Source organism: Stegostoma tigrinum, chromosome 28 (genome assembly GCF_030684315.1).
Source record: "Stegostoma tigrinum isolate sSteTig4 chromosome 28, sSteTig4.hap1, whole genome shotgun sequence".
In the NCBI taxonomy this organism is placed as follows: Eukaryota; Metazoa; Chordata; class Chondrichthyes; order Orectolobiformes; family Stegostomatidae; genus Stegostoma; species Stegostoma tigrinum.
The window spans coordinates 12,433,230-12,452,326 of record NC_081381.1 but is presented as its reverse complement, the minus strand read 5'-3'; the positions used below and the strand labels follow the sequence as shown (position 1 = coordinate 12,452,326).

Below are 19,097 nucleotides of genomic sequence, written 5' to 3'. Positions count from 1 at the left end.
CTGTGGATGACTTCATTGCTTCTGCTGGCAGAAAGCTAAACTGGGAACATAAGGAACAGAACACGTTCTTACCTCAGAGAAGGATCAGTGCTGGCAGATTCCTGGGTCTACAGCATTATTTGCCATCCTCATTCTCTAAGGGATGGGTCTTTGTTTACTTTGGTTTCTCTCTTCCTTTATATATACTGCTGAGAAGAACTTCTTGTCCGTTGTTATATTACTCACTGATATCAATAAACTTGGAGCTGGAAAAGCACAGCTGGTCAGGCGACATCCAAGGAGCAAGAAAGTCACTATTTCGGGCCGAAACTCTTTGTTAGCACTGGGAAGAGGGATGGAAGCCAAGCCCATAAATAAATAGAGGGGGAGGGATGGGGCAGGTGAGATGGAGATAGGTGGATGCAGGGGTTATTGTGGTTGGTCAGTGGGAAGGATGCAGTGGATAGCTGGACAGGTTGGGGGGAGGACAGATTTTGAAGCTGGTGAAGTCAATATTGTAAGCTCCCAATGTGATCTATGAAGTATTATTCCTCTAATTTAAGGTCAGCCTCACTCTGACAGTGGAGGAGTCCAGGGATTGACATGTCAAAGGATATGAGAGAGGGAGTTAATGTGGATGGCAAACATAAGATTGGGTTGGTTGGTGCGTGCAGATGCTCTGCAAACTGGTTCCTGAGCGTGCTTTTGGTCTCCCCCTTATAGAGGGGATCACTTTGGGAGCAATGAATACAGTAGATGAGGTTGAATGAAGTACAGGTGAATCTCTGCCAGATTTGTAAGGATTGTTTGAGATCTCAGAGGTGAGGGGGGAGGTGTAGGGGCAGGTTTGACACATCCTGCGGATGAAGGGAAAGATACCGGATCCGGTAGCGGGGTTAGCGGGAAGTGAGGAGCAGACGAGGGAATCGCAGAGTGAATGGTCCCTGCTGAAAGTGCACGGGGTGGGAAGGGAAATATCTTTTTGGCAGTAGCGTCTGATTGTAGGTAGTGGAAATGTCAGAGGATGATGCACTATATTCAGAGGTTGGTCGGCTAGTATGTGAGGACAAAGGGGACTCTTTGGAGGGTGGGGGGAGCGCAGGAAAGAGGGTTTGAGGCCAGGAGCATGGGACTTGGGGGAGATGCAGTTGAGGGCATCCCTTAATAATAGAGGAGGGGAACAAACGTTTCTAAAGTCCCTAGCTTACCCTCAAAATATATTTTCTCCCTTTCTGTGACATTTTTGGTCATATTCTATTTACTTAAAACTTTTTAAATCCTCTGGCTTACCACTGATCTTGCAATATTGTGTATTTGTTTTCTTTCAGTTTGATGTTATCCTGAATTCCCATGGTTAGTCGTCAGTTCATCCCCTTACTAAAATCCTACTTACTGGAGATGTATCTTGATTGTCAATCATGAACTGTTTTCTTAAACTTCTGCCATTGTTAATCAATTGTCTTTTCTGCTAAACTCTTTTCCCAGTTCATTCCAGCCGATGATAACCTCTTTCCTTTGTGTTCTCTTTATTTAAATTTAGCACCATTATTTCCTTCGGGATTATCTACTCTGAGATCATAGATTAAACCTCACTATACTTTTCCAGGTCCAAAATACCCCGATTTCTGACTGGATCCAATATATATTCCACAGAAGTTCTAGAAAACTGTCCTAAATATAGTGTATGAATCCTTCCTCACAGCTATGTCAATTCAATTTTCCCAATCTACAACAAGATCAAAGTCACCCTTAATTAATATGCCGTGCTTAGTTTTAACATGTCCTCATTTTCCCTGATTTAATTTTTGTGCCAAATATATCTACCGTTGTGGGCGGAGGGGGGTGCCAGTGACAGGATGGGTGATGTGTTACTATTGTAGCATATGGGAGTTTCTGGGCACAAGGTGATCCAAAGTGAACAAATGTAGCAAGTATATGCAGCTCAAAGAATTTTGGATCTGAGTTGGGGAGCTGGAGTCTGAGTTGCAGAAATTGCATTACTCGTGGAGGGTGATCATTACCTGGACATTTGTCTCCAACACACCTCAAACTGGATCATTCAAATTTGGTCTGTGATCAGGAACAAGAAAGAGTGTCTGGAAGTGAAGCTAGCATGGCGACCCAGGAGGTAAAATTCAAGGAGCATTGGCCACTGCAACTGTCCAGCAGTTATGAGGTTCTGGAGAGGGATACACTGGCTTCTGAAGCAGAAGGACATGACAGCATTGCAGGCAGCTACTTAGGTGATAATACAGAGCGGGACAGGAGGGATACAATGTATAAACATATCATTAAAGCAAATTTTTTTCTCTTTTGACTTTATTTAGGTTGGCATGGTGGCTCAATGGTTAACATTGCTGTCTTAATGTGCCAAGAACTTGGGTTCGACTCCAGCCTTGGTGGATTGTGAGTGGAGTTTCCAAATTCCCCCCCTGTCTGTGTGGGTTTCCTCCAGGTGTTCCAGTTTCTGAATGTGCAGGTTAGGTGCATTGGCCATGCTAAATTCTCCGCAGTGTCCATGGATATACAGGCTAGTTGGGTTGACCACGGTAAAAATGTGCGGGGTAGGGGGTCTGCATAGAGGATTGGTATGGGCTGAATGTCCACTTCCCACACTGAGGGGATTCTATGGCAGTTGCACACACTCCTCCATACAATGAGATGAGCAGTTCCCTGGCACCAAGGGCATGTATGGAGTTTTCATGATTCTTTGGGAATAGCCACCTACTTGGTCAACATGGGGCACCTGCTGCTTGACCAAAACAGAACAGACAATTGGATTGTTCCACGTGCTCTAAATTCTTCCCATCCCAATGTTACATGAACCATGGAAATTCTCAGTGCATGCAGTAGCTATTGTCATTATACTCACAAGTGCAGGAGTAAACAGGAGCAGTTCCATCCCCAAGCCGTCCTTTGAAGTCTTGCAACTTCCGTGTTGGTTACGGTCAGCACTCAGACTTTTGTTTAAAGTCAGAAGCGATGAAATGTACTTGATTGAGATCTCTATGCGCAATTTGCAAGAGCTAATGACATGGTGAACCATCATCTGAGTGCAGCATTTGAACACTTTAGAACTGCATGCAATTCAGGTGATATCGTTGCAAATGAAGTGTGGCTGTATGCTGCAAATGCAGCTTTTGCAGGTCGCTTTTAGTGAACTGCAAACGATGGCAGGGATGCAACTTGAAATGTGAAACCTCAGCATTGAGTTCCACACAGTGCCAGGTGCCCACCCTCCATTAAAGAATCTGCATGTGCACATTTTTCTTGCTGTACCTGGGCAGTCCATTTCCACGAATTCTACCCCCCCCCCAACACTGAGTGTATAAACCTTCCACACAGACTTCCACCTCCAATATACCCCCTTGCGCCCTGAGACCTGACATTATATTTTAATGATGCCCACCATGGTCCCGTATGCTCTCCCACAGTGATGGTCACTGTCAATAAACCCCCACAGTTACCCTTGCCCGTCCATTATGAACCACTGATTCCCATTCTCCCTCAACTTTCCCCCAATCTTTCTTGCTCACACCTCAATACATTTCTGCTTCTGCTTCCCAGCATCTCCCAACCAGGCTTTGAATGGGCCCACCACTACTGCTACAGAGCACCTAATCTCAAACCTTTTTCCTTCTCTCCAACATTTGGACTCCCCAGGACTTACGGCTTTCCAGCCACATTACTACATTAGGACTGAGAGTGAGAGGACAGTTCAGCTCCTCAAGCATGTTCCACTGTTTGATATGATCATGGTTAATCTCAGTTCCACTTTCCACCCCACTCTCCAAAACCCTTAAACCCACTACTAATTAATAATCTTTCAATCTCCTTCTTAAACTTACTCAATGTCCCAACATCCACTGCATTCCAGAATAATGAATCCACAGATTCATGACCCTTTGAGATAAATAAATTCTGTTCGTCTCTGCTTTAAATCTGCTACTCCCATGCTAAAACAATGACCTCTCATTCTAGATAGCTCTACATGATGAAATATACTGTTTCGGTCGACTTTGACAATTCCCTACACTATCTTATTTACCTCAATTAGATCTCCTCTCATTCTTCTAGATCCAGAGTATAGGCCTCTCTTCTTATGACAAGCCCCTTATTTCTAGAATCAATCTCATTAACTTCCTCTGAACTGCCTCCAATACAATTCTCTCTCTCAAATAAAGACCCCAAAATTGTACACAATGATCCAACTCGTCTCACTGATGCCTTGTACAGTTGCAACAACACTGTCCTAATTTCATGCTCTACTTGTTTAGCAATGAAGACCAAACTTCCATTTGCCTTCCTTATTACCTGCTATACCTCCATATTAGTTTTCTGCAATTCATACATGAAGACACCCACTTCCCTCTGCAAGAAGCATGCTGAAATTTCTCACCATTTAGACAAAAAGCTGTACTTCAATTCTTCTGACGAAAACTGATAACATTGCACTTGTCACATCAAACTTGATCTGCCATAACTGACTTTAACAGCTATCCCCGAGGAAGGTCTGACCAGGCCATTGACTAAGTGTGTCCCTAAGCAAATATTTCTGGACCTTGGAACGCATCAGTCTACAACGCTTGGTTCAGGGCAACTTTTGCTCTGGAAGATCAACATGTTTCAAGCAGATGAAACAGCATCTTTCGCCAAGTTGAAGGACCTACAGGCATAGTTGATGTTTGACTTGGTCTGCATCCCCAGGGATCAACTTGCAGCGCACAGGGTCCTGAGTCATGGAGCTGCTTGGGATGGGCTTCAACAAAGACCATTGCCTTCTTTGCAAAAACACATTCTAGAACCAGCCTATCCAAAGGTTGGTTCACCATATCAGCCATTTCAAGGGCAATTTCCAGTTGAGTACGAAACATCTGATCGGTTGTGCCCTTCACACTGCCAGCCACATTACATCTTGGTACTTGTTGGCAAGATTTGGTGATGAGGTTCTACCAAAAAACGTTGAGTCTGCTCCACACGATCTGACAGGATCAAATGTCTCCCCTCTTCGCAGGGCCTCAAAAAATCTTTAAGTGTTGACCACTGCCTGTTCAACTTGTGGTCAAATTTTCTGCACAAACTTTTCCACAAATAGCAGTGGTACAGTATGGTCCGAGTGCATGAACATTTCGTGGCAACATGGCCAGACCCATCCTTCGCAATCACAGGCACAGGTGGAGTACCACTTGATATGTTTTTGCCCCCAATATACATGGTGCCAATGCTCACACAATCTACGCCTGACATCCATGTGAAGTGGAAAACAGTTCGGATGACTATCGCAGTAAGCGGAAGCACCCACTGAACACATGATTCTGTTTTATGAAAACGCTGACTTCACGTACTTGTGCATCTGGGAGTCTGCAGAAAAAGAAATTATTTTTTAAGTTAGCAGCAATTTAGAACGATAAACGTTAATTCACACATAAAGCAAGAGTAGCAAGAAGTGTTTTTTGATTAGAATCAGGAATCGAAAATGAAAGTAAAAGTAGAATCTTCGCACCGTTGATGTATCGAAGTCCGAACTCCATCGGTTATGGATTGACGCAGTTTGAATCGCTGTTTGTTGGGAAGGGTGTTTACCCCTCTGGGGTGGGGGATGGCTCTGGTGAGTAGCTGTCTTGGGGGGGGGGCGCGAACCTAGGAGCTCGAGCGGGATGATCCGGGTCTTCGGGCTCGAGCGGGATGATCCGCGTCTTCGGGCTCGAGCGGGATGATCCGCGTCTTCGGGCTCGAGCGGGATGATCCGCGTCTTCGGGCCCGAGCGGCTGTCCGCCTTCACTGCTTGCAGCGGCAAATGGCAGCGCGAGGGAAAGCCAGCCGTTTCGCTTATTCACTCAGAAATAGTAAGAACTGCCGATGCTGGAGAATCTGAGATAACAAGGTGTGGAGCTGGATGAACGCAGCAGATTTAGGCAGCATCAGAGGGGCAGAAAAGCTGACGTTTCGGGCCTGGACCCTTGTTCGGAACACAAAATGGTTGCAGAAAGGGTTCAGACCCGAAACTTAAGCTTTTCTGCTCCTCTGATGCTGCCTAATTGCTACGTTCATCCAGCTCGAGTGTGTTATGCCGTCTCGCTGTTTGTTTGTTTGTTTGTTGAGTTGGAGGGAAATGTGAAGGAAAGTTTATTGTTTGATACGAGTTGAACAAACACGAAATAAGACCAGAAAACGGTGCAGAGGTTCAGTGGGTGTGGTGCACTTTATGGAGACGGATGGTGGTGGTGGAGAGAAACAGACATTTAATGTCTCCCGAGAGGTTCCAGTTCGTTCTGTAAACAAGTCCAGACCGACGCTCAGAGCATCCCATCCCCCTATAACTCACTAATCTGCACATTCCCTGCACGCAATTTAGCGTGGCCAATCCACCCCAACCTGCACAGATACGGTCAAAACTGCTGGATTTCTCCAGTATCAGTGATAATGGGAACTGCAGATGCTGGAGAATCCAAGATAATAAAGTGTGAAGCTGGATGAACACAGCAGGCCCAGCAGCATCTCAGGAGCACAAAAGCTGACATTTCAGGCCTAGACCCTTCATCAGAGAGGGGGATGGGGAGAGGGTTCTGAAATAAATAGGGAGAGAGGGGGAGGCGGACCGAAGATGGAGAGAGAAGAAGATAGGTGGAGAAGAGAGTATAGGCGGGGAGGTAGGGAGGGGATAGGTCAGTCCAGGGAAGACGGACAGGTCAAGGAGGTGGGATGAGGTGGTAGGTAGGAAATGGAGGTGCGGCTTGAGGTGAGAGGAAGAAGAGGCTAGGGAAGCAGAGACAGGCTGGGCTGGTTTTGGGATGCAGTGGGGGAAGGGGATGAGCTTGGCTGGTTTTGGGATGCGGTGGGGCAAGGGACGATTTTGAATTTGGTGAAGTCCACATTGAAACCATTGGGCTGCAGGGTTCCCAAGCGGAATATGAGTTGCTGTTCCTGCAACCTTCGGGTGGCATCATTGTGGCACTGCAGGAGGCCCTTGATGGACATGTCATCTGAGAAATGGGAGGGGGAGTTGAAATGTTCGCGACTGGGAGGTGCAGTTGTTTGTTGCGAACTGAGCGGAGGTGTTCTGCAAAGCGGCCCCCAAGCCTACGCTTGGTTTCCCCAATGTAGAGGTAGCCACGCCGGGTGCAATGGATACAATATACCGCATTGGCAGATGTGCAGGTGAACATGTGCTTGATATGGAAGGTCATCTTGGGGCCTGGAATGGGGGTGAGGGAGGAGGTGTGGGGGCAAGTGTAGCACTTCCTGTGGTTGCAGGGGAACGTGCCGGGTGTGGTGGGGTTGGAGGGGAGTGTGGAACGGACAAGGGAGTCCTGGAGAGAGTGGTCTCACTGGAAGGCAGACAAGGGTGGGGTTGGAAAAATGTCTTGGGTGGTGGGGTCGGATTGTAGATGGCGAAAGTGTCAGAGGATGATACGTTGTATCCGGAGGTTGGTGGGGTTGTATGTGAGAACGAGGGGGATCCTCTGGGGGCGGTTGTGGCGGGGGCGGGGTGTGAGGGATGTGTTGCGGGGAATGTGAGAGACGCGGTCAAGGGCGTTCTCGACCACTGCGGGGGGAAAGTTGCGGTCCTTGAAGAACGTGGACATCTGGGATGTGCGGCAGTGGAATGCCTCATCCTGGGAGTAGATGAGGCGGAGGAATTGGGAATAGGGGATGGAATTTTTGCAGGGGGGTGGGGGGGTGTGTGGGTGGGAGGGAGGAGGTGTATTCTAGGTAGCTGTGGGAGTCAGTGGGCTTGAAATGGACATCAGATTCTAGCTGGTTACCTGTGATGGAGACTGAGAGGTCCAGGAAGGTGAGGGATGTGTTGGAGATGGCCCAGGTGTACTTGAGGTTGGGGTGGAAGGTGTTGGTAAAGTGGATGAACTGTTCAGGCTCCTCTGGGGAGCAAGAGGCGGCGCCGATACAGTCATCAATGTAACAGAGGAAGAGGTGGGGTTTGGGGCCTGTGTAGGTGCGGACGAGGGACTGTTCCACGTAACTGTTCCGTGACTCCCTTGTCCCCTCCACACTCCCCTCCAACCCCACCACACCCGGCACATTCCCCTGCAACCACAGGAAGTGCTACACTTGCCCCCACACCTCCTCCCTCACCCCTATCCCAGGCCCCAAGCTGACCTTCCATATCAAGCAGATGTTCACTTGCACATCTGCCAATGTGGTATATTGTATCCATTGCACCCGGTGTGGCCTCCTCTACATTGGGGAAACCAAGCGGAGGCTTGGGGACCGCTTTGCAGATCACCTCCGCTCGGTTCGCAACAAACAACTGCACCTCCCAGTCGCGAACCATTTCAGCTCCCCCTCCCATTTCTCAGACGACATATCCATCCTGGGCCTCCTGCAGTGCCACAATGATGCCACCCGAAGGTTGCAGGAACAGCAACTCATATTCCGCTTGGGAACCCTGCAGCCAAATGGTATCAACGTGGACTTCACAAGCTTCAAAATCTCCCCGTCCCCCACTGCATCCCAAAACCAGCCAAGCTCGTCCCCTCCCCCCACTGCATCCCAAAACCAGTCCACCTGTCTTTGCCTCCCTAACCTGTTCTTCCTCTCACCCATCCCTTCCTCCCATCTCAAGCCGCACCTCCATTTCCTACCTACCACCTCATCCCACCTCCTTGACCTGTCCATCTTCCCCACTGACCTGTCCCCTCCCTACCTCCTCACGTGTACTGTCCTCTCCACCTATCTTGTTTTCTCTCCATCTTCGGTCCCTCTCCCCCTCTCTCCCTATTTATTTCAGAACCCTCTCCCCATCCCCCTCTCTGATGAAGGGTCTAGGCCCGAAATGTCAGCTTTTGTGCTCCTGAGATGCTGCTTGGCCTGCTGTGTTCATTCAGCTCCACACTTTGTTATCTGGGTTACTCCAGTAGTTTTGTTTTCATTTCAGATTTCCAGCAAACTCCGATTTTTTTTTAACTTATTTTTAATAATAAATAAGTACTTTTGTTCAAAGTTGTTTCGCACAAAGACATAAAACTGCAGATGTGAAATACCGACTGCCCACTTTTGGGAAGGTTATAAAACTACACTTTGCAATCAGGATTGCCCATGCTGGAAGCCAGAGCATTGAGCTGTGATGTGGGAGAAGCATAGCGGAGAAGGAATTTCAACCTTTGAGACCAAAACCTTTGTTAGCACTGGGTGGGTGCTCAGGGGAGCTCACAAGCAATAATAGGAACTTCTGGAGAATCAGAGATAACAAGGTGTAGAGCTGGATGAACACAGCAGGCCAGGCAGCATCAGAGGAGCAGGAAAGCTGACGTTTTGGGTTGGGACCCTACTTCAGAAATGGGGGAGGGGAAGGGGATTCTGAAATAAATAGTACTTAGAGTAAACAGTACTCATCCTTCCCTGCAATAACAACCAAAACAGAATCCCCCTCGTCCTCAAGTACCACCCTACCAACCTCCGGATCGAATGCATCATCCTGTGACACTTCTGTCCATTTGCAATCCAACCCCAACACCAAAGACATTTTTCCCTCCCACTCTTATCTGCTTTCCGGTGGGACCACTCTCTCTGTGACTCCCTTGTGCGCTCCACACTCCCCTCCAGCCCCACCGTACCCAACAGTTATCCCTGCAACCGCAGGTGGTGGGACACCTGCCCCCTCACACCCGTTCCAGGCCCCAGGAAGACTTTCCACATGCAGCAGCACCTGCACATCTGCTAATGTGTTATACTGTATCTGCTGTTCCTGTTGTGGACTCCTCTACATCAGGGAAACCAAGCGGAGGCTTGGGGCCCGCTTTGGAGAACACCTATGCTCGGTTTGCACTAAACAACTGCACCCGCCAGTCGCGAACCATTTCAGCTCCCCCTCCCATTCCTCAGAGGACATGTTCATCCTGGGCCTCCTGCAGTGCCACAACGACACCACCTGCAGGACCAGCAACTCATATTCCACTTGGGAACTGTGCAGCCCAATGGTTTTAATGTGGACTTCTCAAGCTTCAAAGTCTCCCCTCCCCCAACCGCATCCCAAAACCAGCCCAGCTTGTCCTTGCCTCCCTAACCTGTCCTTCCTCCTACCTAGACCCTCCAACCACCCCCTCCCCCATCTCCTACCTACTAGCCTCATCCTGCCGCCTTGACCTGAAGAAGGATCTAGGCCCGAAATGTCAGCTTTCCTGCTCCTCTGATGCTGGTCGACCAGCTGTGTTCATCCAGCTGTACACCTTGTTATCTCAAACAAATAGGAAGGTTGGGGGGAAGGGTACGAGAGATGGTGATATGTGGGTGCAGGTAGGGGATTATTATAATTGGTCCATGGGAATGGTGGAGGTGCTGGATGAGTAGGAAGATGGAAAGTATAGGTTAGACCAGGAGGGGAGAGCTGCGCGTGGCATAAAGCTGGGAGTGGAGCAATTTTTGAGGCTGTTGCTACTGCCCCATTGATCTCATTTCCTCCTGCTTTAACTCTATTCTTTCCTCTTTGGTCCAGGAACTCCCTACCTACATTTGTGACACAACCCACACACTCCACCTTTTCCAAAACTTTTGATTTCTTGACCCCTAACACTTCATCTTCACCGTGGACACACAATCCCTGTACACCTGTATCCCCCCACACAGAGGGCTTAAAATCCTCTCCCGTGGACCCAACCAGTCCTCCTCCACTGACATTGTCATTCACTTGTCAGAACTGGTCGTCGCTCTTAGAAATTTCTCCTGTGTCCTCCTATCACGATCTCACCTACCTTCCTCCCAGCTCAACCTCCCTAATTATTTCTGGGCTCCCTTGAACCCCGGCCCAGTCCTGAGAAGGGTTTTCGTTCCAAAGGTTGAATTTCCTGCTCCTTGGATGAGGAGTGCTGTCTGATCTGTGCATTTCTAGCCTCACACCCATAGGCTCTGGCATCCCAGTATCTGCAGTCCTTATTGCAAACATTCTTCCTACTTCCTACAAACCAAATGGTTGGCCATGGGCACCTGCATGGGCTGGAGCCATGCCAGTCTCTGGAGGATTTGTGGAATAGTCCCTCTTCCAAAACTGTACCAGCACCATCCTTCACCTCTTCCTTTGCTATATTGATGACTGCATTGGTATGGCCTCGTGCTCCTGTGAGCATCTCGAGCAGTTCATCTACTTCGCCAACAAGCTTCCACCCCACCCTCAAATTTATCTGGACTATTTCCGATGCCGCCTCCTCCTTCCTGGACCTCTCTGGAATCCACGTCACCACCGATATCCATTTCGAAGCCAAAGACTCCCACAACCATCATGACTACACCTCCTGTCACCCGCCCTCCTACAAAAATGCTATCCCGTACTTAAAATTCCTCTCCCTGTGCTACATCTGAAGCCAGGATGAGGTATTTCATTCCAGGACATCCCAGGTATCCTTCAACTTTAGGGATGGAATTTCCCCTCCTCTGTAATTAAGGATGCCCTCAACTACATCCCCTCCATTTCTTGCACTTCTGTCTTCAAACCTCCGTGCCCCAACAGCAATAAAGATAGAACCCCCATCATTGTGATATACCACCCCACCAACCTCCAGTTCCAATGCATCATCCTGTGAAATTTCCACCGTCTACAATCAGACCCCTCCACCAAAATGGTATTTCCCTCCCCACTGTTGGCTGCTTTCCACAGGAACCGTTCATTCTGTGACACCCTGATCAGCTTTACACTCCCCACCAATTACTTCACCACACCTGGTAGTTTTACTTGCAACCACAAGAGGTGCAACACCTGCCCCCTCACCTCCGTCCAGGGCCCCAGACAATCCTTCGAGATCCGGCAGAGATTCACCAGCACTTCATCCAACCTTATCATTGCAACCATTGCTCTTGATGTGATCTCCTCTTTATGAGGGAGACCAAATGCAGTCCGATTTGCGGAGCATCTGCGCTTTGCACACACCAACTAACCCAACCCTTTGGTTGCCATCCATATTGATCCCTCCTCCCACTCCCCTGATGACATGTCCATCCTTGGCCACCTCCACTGTCAGAATGATCCCAAACAGAAACTGCAGGAACAACACCTGATCTTTCGCCTTGGAAGCTGACAGCTCAATGGTGTTAATATTGACTTCACTAGCTTCAAGATCCCTCCACCCCCAGTCTTATCCCATGTCTGCCCTCCCCCTCCTGACCTGACCTAACCTGTCAATCTCTCCTCTCATCTATCCACTCCACTCATCCCATGGACTAATCACAATAACGCCCTACCTGCACCCACATGTTACCATCTCTCCTACCCTTCACCCCCTGTCCAATCACCTTCTCTCTATTTATTTCTGAGCCCCCCACCCCTTCCCAGTCCTAACAAAGGGTTTCAGCCTGAAACGTTGACTTTCTGACCAACTGTGTTTTTCCTGCTGTTTGTTGAGGGCAGTTTAAATTCAAATAGTCAAAAATATTTTAAACCTGATCCACAGTGAAATTAAATGTCAAGCCAAAGGCAAAGATATGGTGATGCTAGACATCTGAAATAAAAACAGAAACAGCTGGCGATACTCAGCAGGCCTGGAGCATCTGTGGAGAGAGAGAGAAAGCAAAGTTATCATTATTGATGCCAGTGACTTCTCTGAAGATGGGTCACTGGAGCGAAACTTTGAATAAGCTTTCTTTCCACATTAAGTGTTGATATTTTATAATCAGCCTGTTCAGAGATGTTATCACATACCTCTGGAATGGGTGGCACTTTAACCCAGGCCTTCTGGTTGAGAGGGAAGATGAATAGGATTATGTTGCGGTAATACCAGGTCTAAAATCTATGAATTCCAATTAGTCAGAACAAGTTACAATGAAGGCCTGTTCAGGATTTCCCTTGGGACAAGGAGAATATTTTCTAATTATTCTCATTGGTCAAAGTCTTGGAAGGTTCAGCACCATGGGCAAGATCCAAATTCTGACTGAATTGAATCAATGCTGACAAAATAAGTGGTGCTGGAAATCTAAAACAATATTGGAAAGGGTGAAAATATTTCACAGTTTGGCACCTTCTGGGAGTAAAAGAGAATCAGAGAATGGTAACAGCAAAGAGAGACTACTTTTGCTCTCATGTCTGTGCTGGCTGTCATCTAGCTCCACTGTTTATAGACATGGAATGTTTGCCTCTTATTTTCTCTCCCCATTGAAATATAATTAATCTTTTGACTGTCGAGGTCATGTTCGTGGATTAGTAATCCAGAGGTCCATTTCTAATGCTATGGGGATAAGAGTTCAAATTGTATTTTGTCGAATTTGAATTCATTTAATAAATATGCAATGAAAAGCTAGTCTTTCCTGATGACCGTTGAACTATGGTCTATTTTTATAATTACCCATCTGTTACATTATCTGCCATCTTTACATTGTCAGGCTTACATATGAGACCATACTGTCAGCAATATGGCAAACTCTGAACTGCTACCCTGAAAAGGCTATGTCATGATGTCCACATCCCATGAAAGAATAAGGACAAAAATTATATTTGCCTCAAAGGAATGGAGAGAGAAATTGACCTGATTAATTCCTTCAATGCTGAGATTAATTTTTGAGAAGAGACGGAGGAAACTGGGTCTGTATTCTCAGAAGTTTTGAAGAATGTGAGGTGATCTCATTAAAAATTAGAAAATTCTTGTAGGATATGACAGGGTGCACTGGGGCACATAATCTCAGGATAAAGGCCATGTCATTTAGGAGTGAAGCTAGGCGAAATTTCTTTCCTGAGGATTGTAAGTCTCGGGAATTCTCATTTCCAGAGGGGTGTGGAAGCTCAGTCATTAAATATGTTCAAGATAGAAATCAGTACGTTTCTACATACTAATGACATCAAGGGATATAGAGAGAGTGCAGGAACTGGCCCTTGAATCATATGATCAGACATGAACTAACTGAATGCTGGAGCCGGCTCAATGAGGGATTTGGATGTCCTGGTACATTTATCCCAAAAAGGTCATTTTCAGATCCAGCACAATTAGAAAGGAAAATGCAATTTTGGTACTTGTGACAAGGGGAATTGAATGTAAGTTATCAACCTTTTATCACAGTTATACAGAGCCTTTGAGATCACATCTGAAAAACTATGTACAGGTTTGGTCTCCTAATTTGAAAAATGGTTTCATTGTATTAGAAGTGTTCAGAGAAAGTTGATTTGACTCATTCCTGAGATGAAGTATGTATGAGAAATGGCTAAGCAGGTTGGGCTTTTATCCATTGGACTTTAGAAGAATGAGAAAGGGTCATACTGAAAATTTAAAGTCCTCAAGCAACTTAACAGAGTGGATTCTGAAAGGATGATTGATCTTGTACAAGAGGCTAGAATTATGGATGCAGTTTAAGAATAAGAGCCTTCACTTATAAGATGGAGATGAAGAGGCTGTTTTTCTGTCCAGATACCATTAGACTGTGATATTCTCTTCCCCTGAAAACTGGAGGCTGAGTCACTGAATTCATTAAAGGTTGAGTTAAGTTGATTTTTTTTAATAGGGAAGAAAAGACAAAGTTTATAGGGGTAGACAGGAAAGTGTACTTCTGTCCAAATGTCTGTAATCCCCTTCACTATTACAAATCATTGAAATCTCTGTTGTGCAAATGTTGGAAACTTGAACATTCCCAGTTTTGATCACTCTGCCTATGATGGCTGGGTTTTCGGGTTTGGAACTTGCTGTTTCAATTTCTCCACCTCTACACATTTTGCCTTCTTTAAAATGTCTTTTTATTTCAAGATTTTGGTTATCTTAGCATAGTACCTCCTTTCATCACTTATAGCCAGATTTTGTTTAATTATATTTGTAAAGTATGTTTTATTAGTTTGAAGGAGCTACAGAAATGTATGTTGTTGTTTTACTCATTAAGAATTGCTCAGGAATTAGAATAGTTATGTGCTCTCTTTTTGACTGTTGCAGACTTCATGGGCTGAAGGGCCTTTTTCTGTGCTGTAGACCTCTATGAATACATGGTTTGCTACAAACCCAGCAATCATCTGTGACACCCATTGGAGAAGGAAGCTCATTCTCAAATACCTCATTCTCAATAATGTGGGAGCCCAGCACATCAAATTCTTGATCTCACAAGGAATCAAGGGCTACAGGGAGAGTGTGGAGAAATGGAGTTGAAATGCCCATTAGCCATGATTAAATGGCAGAGTGGACTTGATGGGCCGAATGGCCTTACTTCCACTCCTATGTCTTATGGTCTTATGGATTAGAATGAAAAGCCTCCATTGCACTTCCTCAGTTGCAAGTACATTCTCCTTAAATAAGGAGGCTAAAACTAGTCACAATACTGTAAGTAAGGTCTCACCAAAGCTCTGTACAATTGTCTGAAGACACCTTTACCCAAATTCTCTTTGCACTGAAGGCCAATACCACGTGCACTTCTAATTGTTTGCTACACCTTGATGCTACCATTTAGTAACTCATTAACATGTACCCAAGATCCCTTTTGATATGAACAACTTCCCAATCTCTTGTCATTTAAGAAATGTTCTACCATTTTATATGGTCTTAAGATATTTTCAGTGTAAAAGATAAGGCGAAGCCAATTCGATTGATTCTACTTGATTTCAAGAAACAGTTAGGGGCACTGGATACTGAAAAAGCTATGGGCCAACAGTATTCCAATTTAAGTACTGAAAATTTGTGATTCAGGGTGTGCAGTGCCCTTACCAAACAATTCCAGTATAGCTACAACAGTGGCATCTACCTAACAATATGAAAAATTGACCAGTTTTGTCCTGAACACAAAAAGCAAAACAAATCCAAAGCAGTCAATTTATATCCCATCAATCGATTCTCAATTATCGGTAGGGCAGTGCTGTGCCCTGGTTGGAAGATAGATGCAGTTGTTGGAGGGCAGCCTTCTGAGCTCCAGTACATTTTTGCAGGAATTCCTTAAGATAGTGTCCTAGCCCAACGATCTTCGACAGCATCATCAATGACCTTCACTCTGTCATCAGGTCAGAAATGGGAATGCTCAACACAATTCTCAACCGCTCAGAAACAGAAACAAACCATGTTAAAATGCAAAAGACCAGGCAGTTTGCAGGTTTGAGCTGACAAGTGGCAAGTAACATTCACACCACACAAGTGCCAAGCAATGACCATCTCCAATGAGAAAATCCAACTGTAGCCTGTAGACATTCAACAGTGTTACCATCACTGAATACCCAACTTTCAACATCCTCGGTGTTACCATTAACCAGAAACTCAACTGGACTAGTCATATATTGATATAAATATATTGGCTACAAGTGCAGATCAGAAGCTTGGAACACTGCAGCAAGTAACTTCCCTCCTGACTCCACAAAGCCTGTCCACCATCCTCAAGGCATCAGTCCAGAGTGTGATGGAATACTCCCCACTTATCTGGATGAGTATAGATGCAACAATACTCCTACAGAGAATAAATGTTGACCAGCATACGAGGAGAACCCTCCTGATAATTGAGTAACATAATGCGATTGTTCACACGCAATGTAAAATAGAATAGAAGGATTTTGATTTTGCTGTTTACCTGAAAGATGGTACTGCATCAGTGCCATACTCCCTATTATTACGTTCATGTGCCTCATTTGATTATGTATTCAAGTCTTTACAATGGAGGTTGATCAAAAAACCTCTGACTAAAAGTCAAAAGCCAAGGTTCATAGCTTGAATAGCAAGGCAAAGAAAGGGTATCCTGTGACAACTGGCTCATCTCCAATTTCAAAAGCTTTCCATTATTTACAAGACCCAAAACTGGAGCGTGATAGAATACACATTCCTGTGGAAGAGTGAAGCTAAAATAATGCTCAAGAAGTCAGTTCTATCCAGGACAGCAAGTTTGCCTGATTAATGCTAGTGTTACTGGAATCAATGTTAACTCCTCTACTACAGGCTTTCCTTAACTGCAGGATGTACAATCTGTAAGGTACAGGATGCACTCCTGCAGCACTGTGAGTTTACTTGAACGCGACCTCCGTCCCGTGCAATGTCCATCACTGGGAAGAACAAAAATAGCAAAGTTGTGGATACCACATCACTTCTGATTTAAGTAGCAATGCCATCCTGATGGGAACATGTGTTTCTATTCCTTCATTGATTCTGGGACATTATCTGGATTAACACAATTTATGAACTGTCACCACACAGAATGCATCAATTCAAGCTGGAGACCCACACATCACATTAAATATGTTAAAGGGAAACGTGGACAACTCCTGTGGCATAACTTACACTGTATATCAGTTTGGTATCAAGTAACATGTCTTGGTCAATGTGGTTAATGCACTTGGAGAGAGCAGAGTAGAATTTTTTTACCCCTTAATTTTGTTGGATATTCTGTCTCCTGAGAATAGGCATGATATCTGGAAGGTAGGGAATATCTAGACTTGATATAGAAAGCATCAAAACTGTACAGAAATGTGTAGATGGGTCAGTTAATCCTTCCTTGTCTGACATTTTTGTGTGCTGATTTTATTAGGATTAAATTCTGAATTTGTTTTTATTTATTTCAGAAACTGGATTTTTCTAATTGAAGACCTGGCCACAATTTCACATATAATTATTATATTTTATAAAGTATTACTGCTTTACTCTTAGAAAAAAGGACTGCTACCAGAGAACCCTATACGAAAATGCTTAAGCGTAAGTATTTTTATTTTCCATGTCAATATCCATGATTGAGGAATGGAGCTGTTTAGGAAGCCCCGTGATTGTTGAAGAATGTGATGGGGGTGCTAAGGATGGTAGTGGAAGGACTGTGAGGCGGTGGTCAGGTTTGATGAGAGTAGTGAAAAGGTACACACTTCTATTGTTCTTGTGAGATCAGGAAACAACAACTTGTATTTATAAAGCATCTCTGCTGTAGCAAAATAAACCTTCCAGTATTGAGCCCAGCCTCTGGGATTATTCTGTTGTCACTGACCCTTATCAGGCATCTCTGACCAAATTTGCTTAAGAGTTGTTGGAATGCTGGGAAGAGTACGTCCCATTTGACACTCATTTCCTACATTAGGGCTTTCCTGGAGGCATCAGTAAAACAGGGAACTGGTTTTTGCTGCAGCCAACTTTTCTAACATTCTTCCTACAAAGATGAAAGCAAGGGGGTGCGAATTGTCTGTAAAATGCCTATCACTGCTTTAAGTGAAGTTGGGAAGAATTCCAAAACTGTGCAAGGTATGTTGGCAGGCTGCTCAATGCCACAGGCAGTTTGTGGGGACCAATCCTTCAAATCCTTTAGGAGAGGCAATGGCCTAGTGGTATTACCACTGGACTGTTAATCCAGAGACCCAGATAACGTTCTGGGAACCCGGGTTCGAATCCTGCCATGGCAGACGGTGGAATTTGATTTCAATAAATATCTGGAATTAAGAGTCTAATGATGACCGTGAATCCATTTCCAATCATTGGAAAAACCCATCTGGTTCACAAATGCCCTTTAGGGAAGGAAATTGCCATCCTTACCTGGTCTGATCTACATGTGACTCCAGATCCACAGCAATGTGGTTGACTATTAACTGCCCTCTGGGCAATTAGGGATGGGCAATAAATGCTAACCAGTGCTCCCCTCATCCCATGAATGAATAAAGGAAAAATAAATGTTGTCAAGGATGAGCAGATGAATTTTACTGCCCCTCCAAGCCCCTGAGCAGTGTATTTTAAAATTTATCTTTCACATTTTTGTCATCTTCAACCTGTCTCCCATAGTATAGTGGACAAATAGTTTGACAACCAGCCTGCCCTTTGGCCATTTGGACTGCAGTAAGCCAATGGGCTGCTTTGTTCCAACCCCATCTCAATTTTTAGTCTGGGTCACAAAGGTGGGGCAAAGGGACAGTCTAACACCTTTGACAGTGCAGGCTGCTGTTGGGCAGGCATTGGAGCTATCTCCCTGCTGCAGGTACGCTGTTCCCCCCCGGAGGCAGTTACTTGCCTCCCCCCACTGACCTCTGCTTTATTGCTGCCTCCATCATCCTCCAAATGAACACTCTGCATTTCTTTGCTGGGGTCTTCAAATCAAAATTTCCCAACTTACCTGAAGGAAGGGTTCCAATACTTCATCATCATCTTCTTGGAATGCTTATATTCCCAGGCATTGCAACTCTTCAGAGAGGAACTTTGCCAAGATGTTGGGAAATTTATGGGATAAGTATCACTTTAAACCTATTAAATGTAAAGGGCTTAGAGCAA

General features: G+C 45.5%; 1 protein-coding gene and 1 long non-coding RNA gene across 13 annotated transcripts in view; one reads left to right on the top strand and one right to left on the bottom strand.

The window, feature by feature from the left end:
* The window catches only part of LOC125466669 (uncharacterized), a 35,200-nt gene extending 29,237 nt beyond the window's left edge, over window positions 1–5,963 (bottom strand). The window contains exons 1-2 of the long non-coding RNA XR_007250492.2: window positions 5,483–5,963; window positions 2,852–5,340 (exon numbers count right to left, since the gene is read on the bottom strand). This is a non-coding gene — a long non-coding RNA (uncharacterized LOC125466669). The remainder of the gene's footprint in view (window positions 1–2,851; window positions 5,341–5,482) is intronic.
* LOC125466667 (tumor necrosis factor receptor superfamily member 5-like) overlaps window positions 1–19,097 on the top strand; it is a 113,259-nt gene that overhangs the window by 42,707 nt on the left and 51,455 nt on the right. For 3 of the 12 annotated variants that reach the window (XM_048561497.2, XM_048561504.2, XM_048561499.2), the window contains exons 1-2: window positions 5,274–5,587; window positions 17,423–17,552. In XM_048561497.2, coding sequence (XP_048417454.1) covers window positions 17,543–17,552 — 10 coding nt within the window. In that variant the 5' untranslated portion in view covers window positions 5,274–5,587; window positions 17,423–17,542. Of the gene's footprint in view, window positions 1–5,271; window positions 5,588–5,635; window positions 5,826–17,422; window positions 17,553–19,097 lie in introns of those variants that run through there. The other 9 variants (XM_048561498.2, XM_048561495.2, XM_048561496.2 and 6 more) reach the window with 6 other exon arrangements.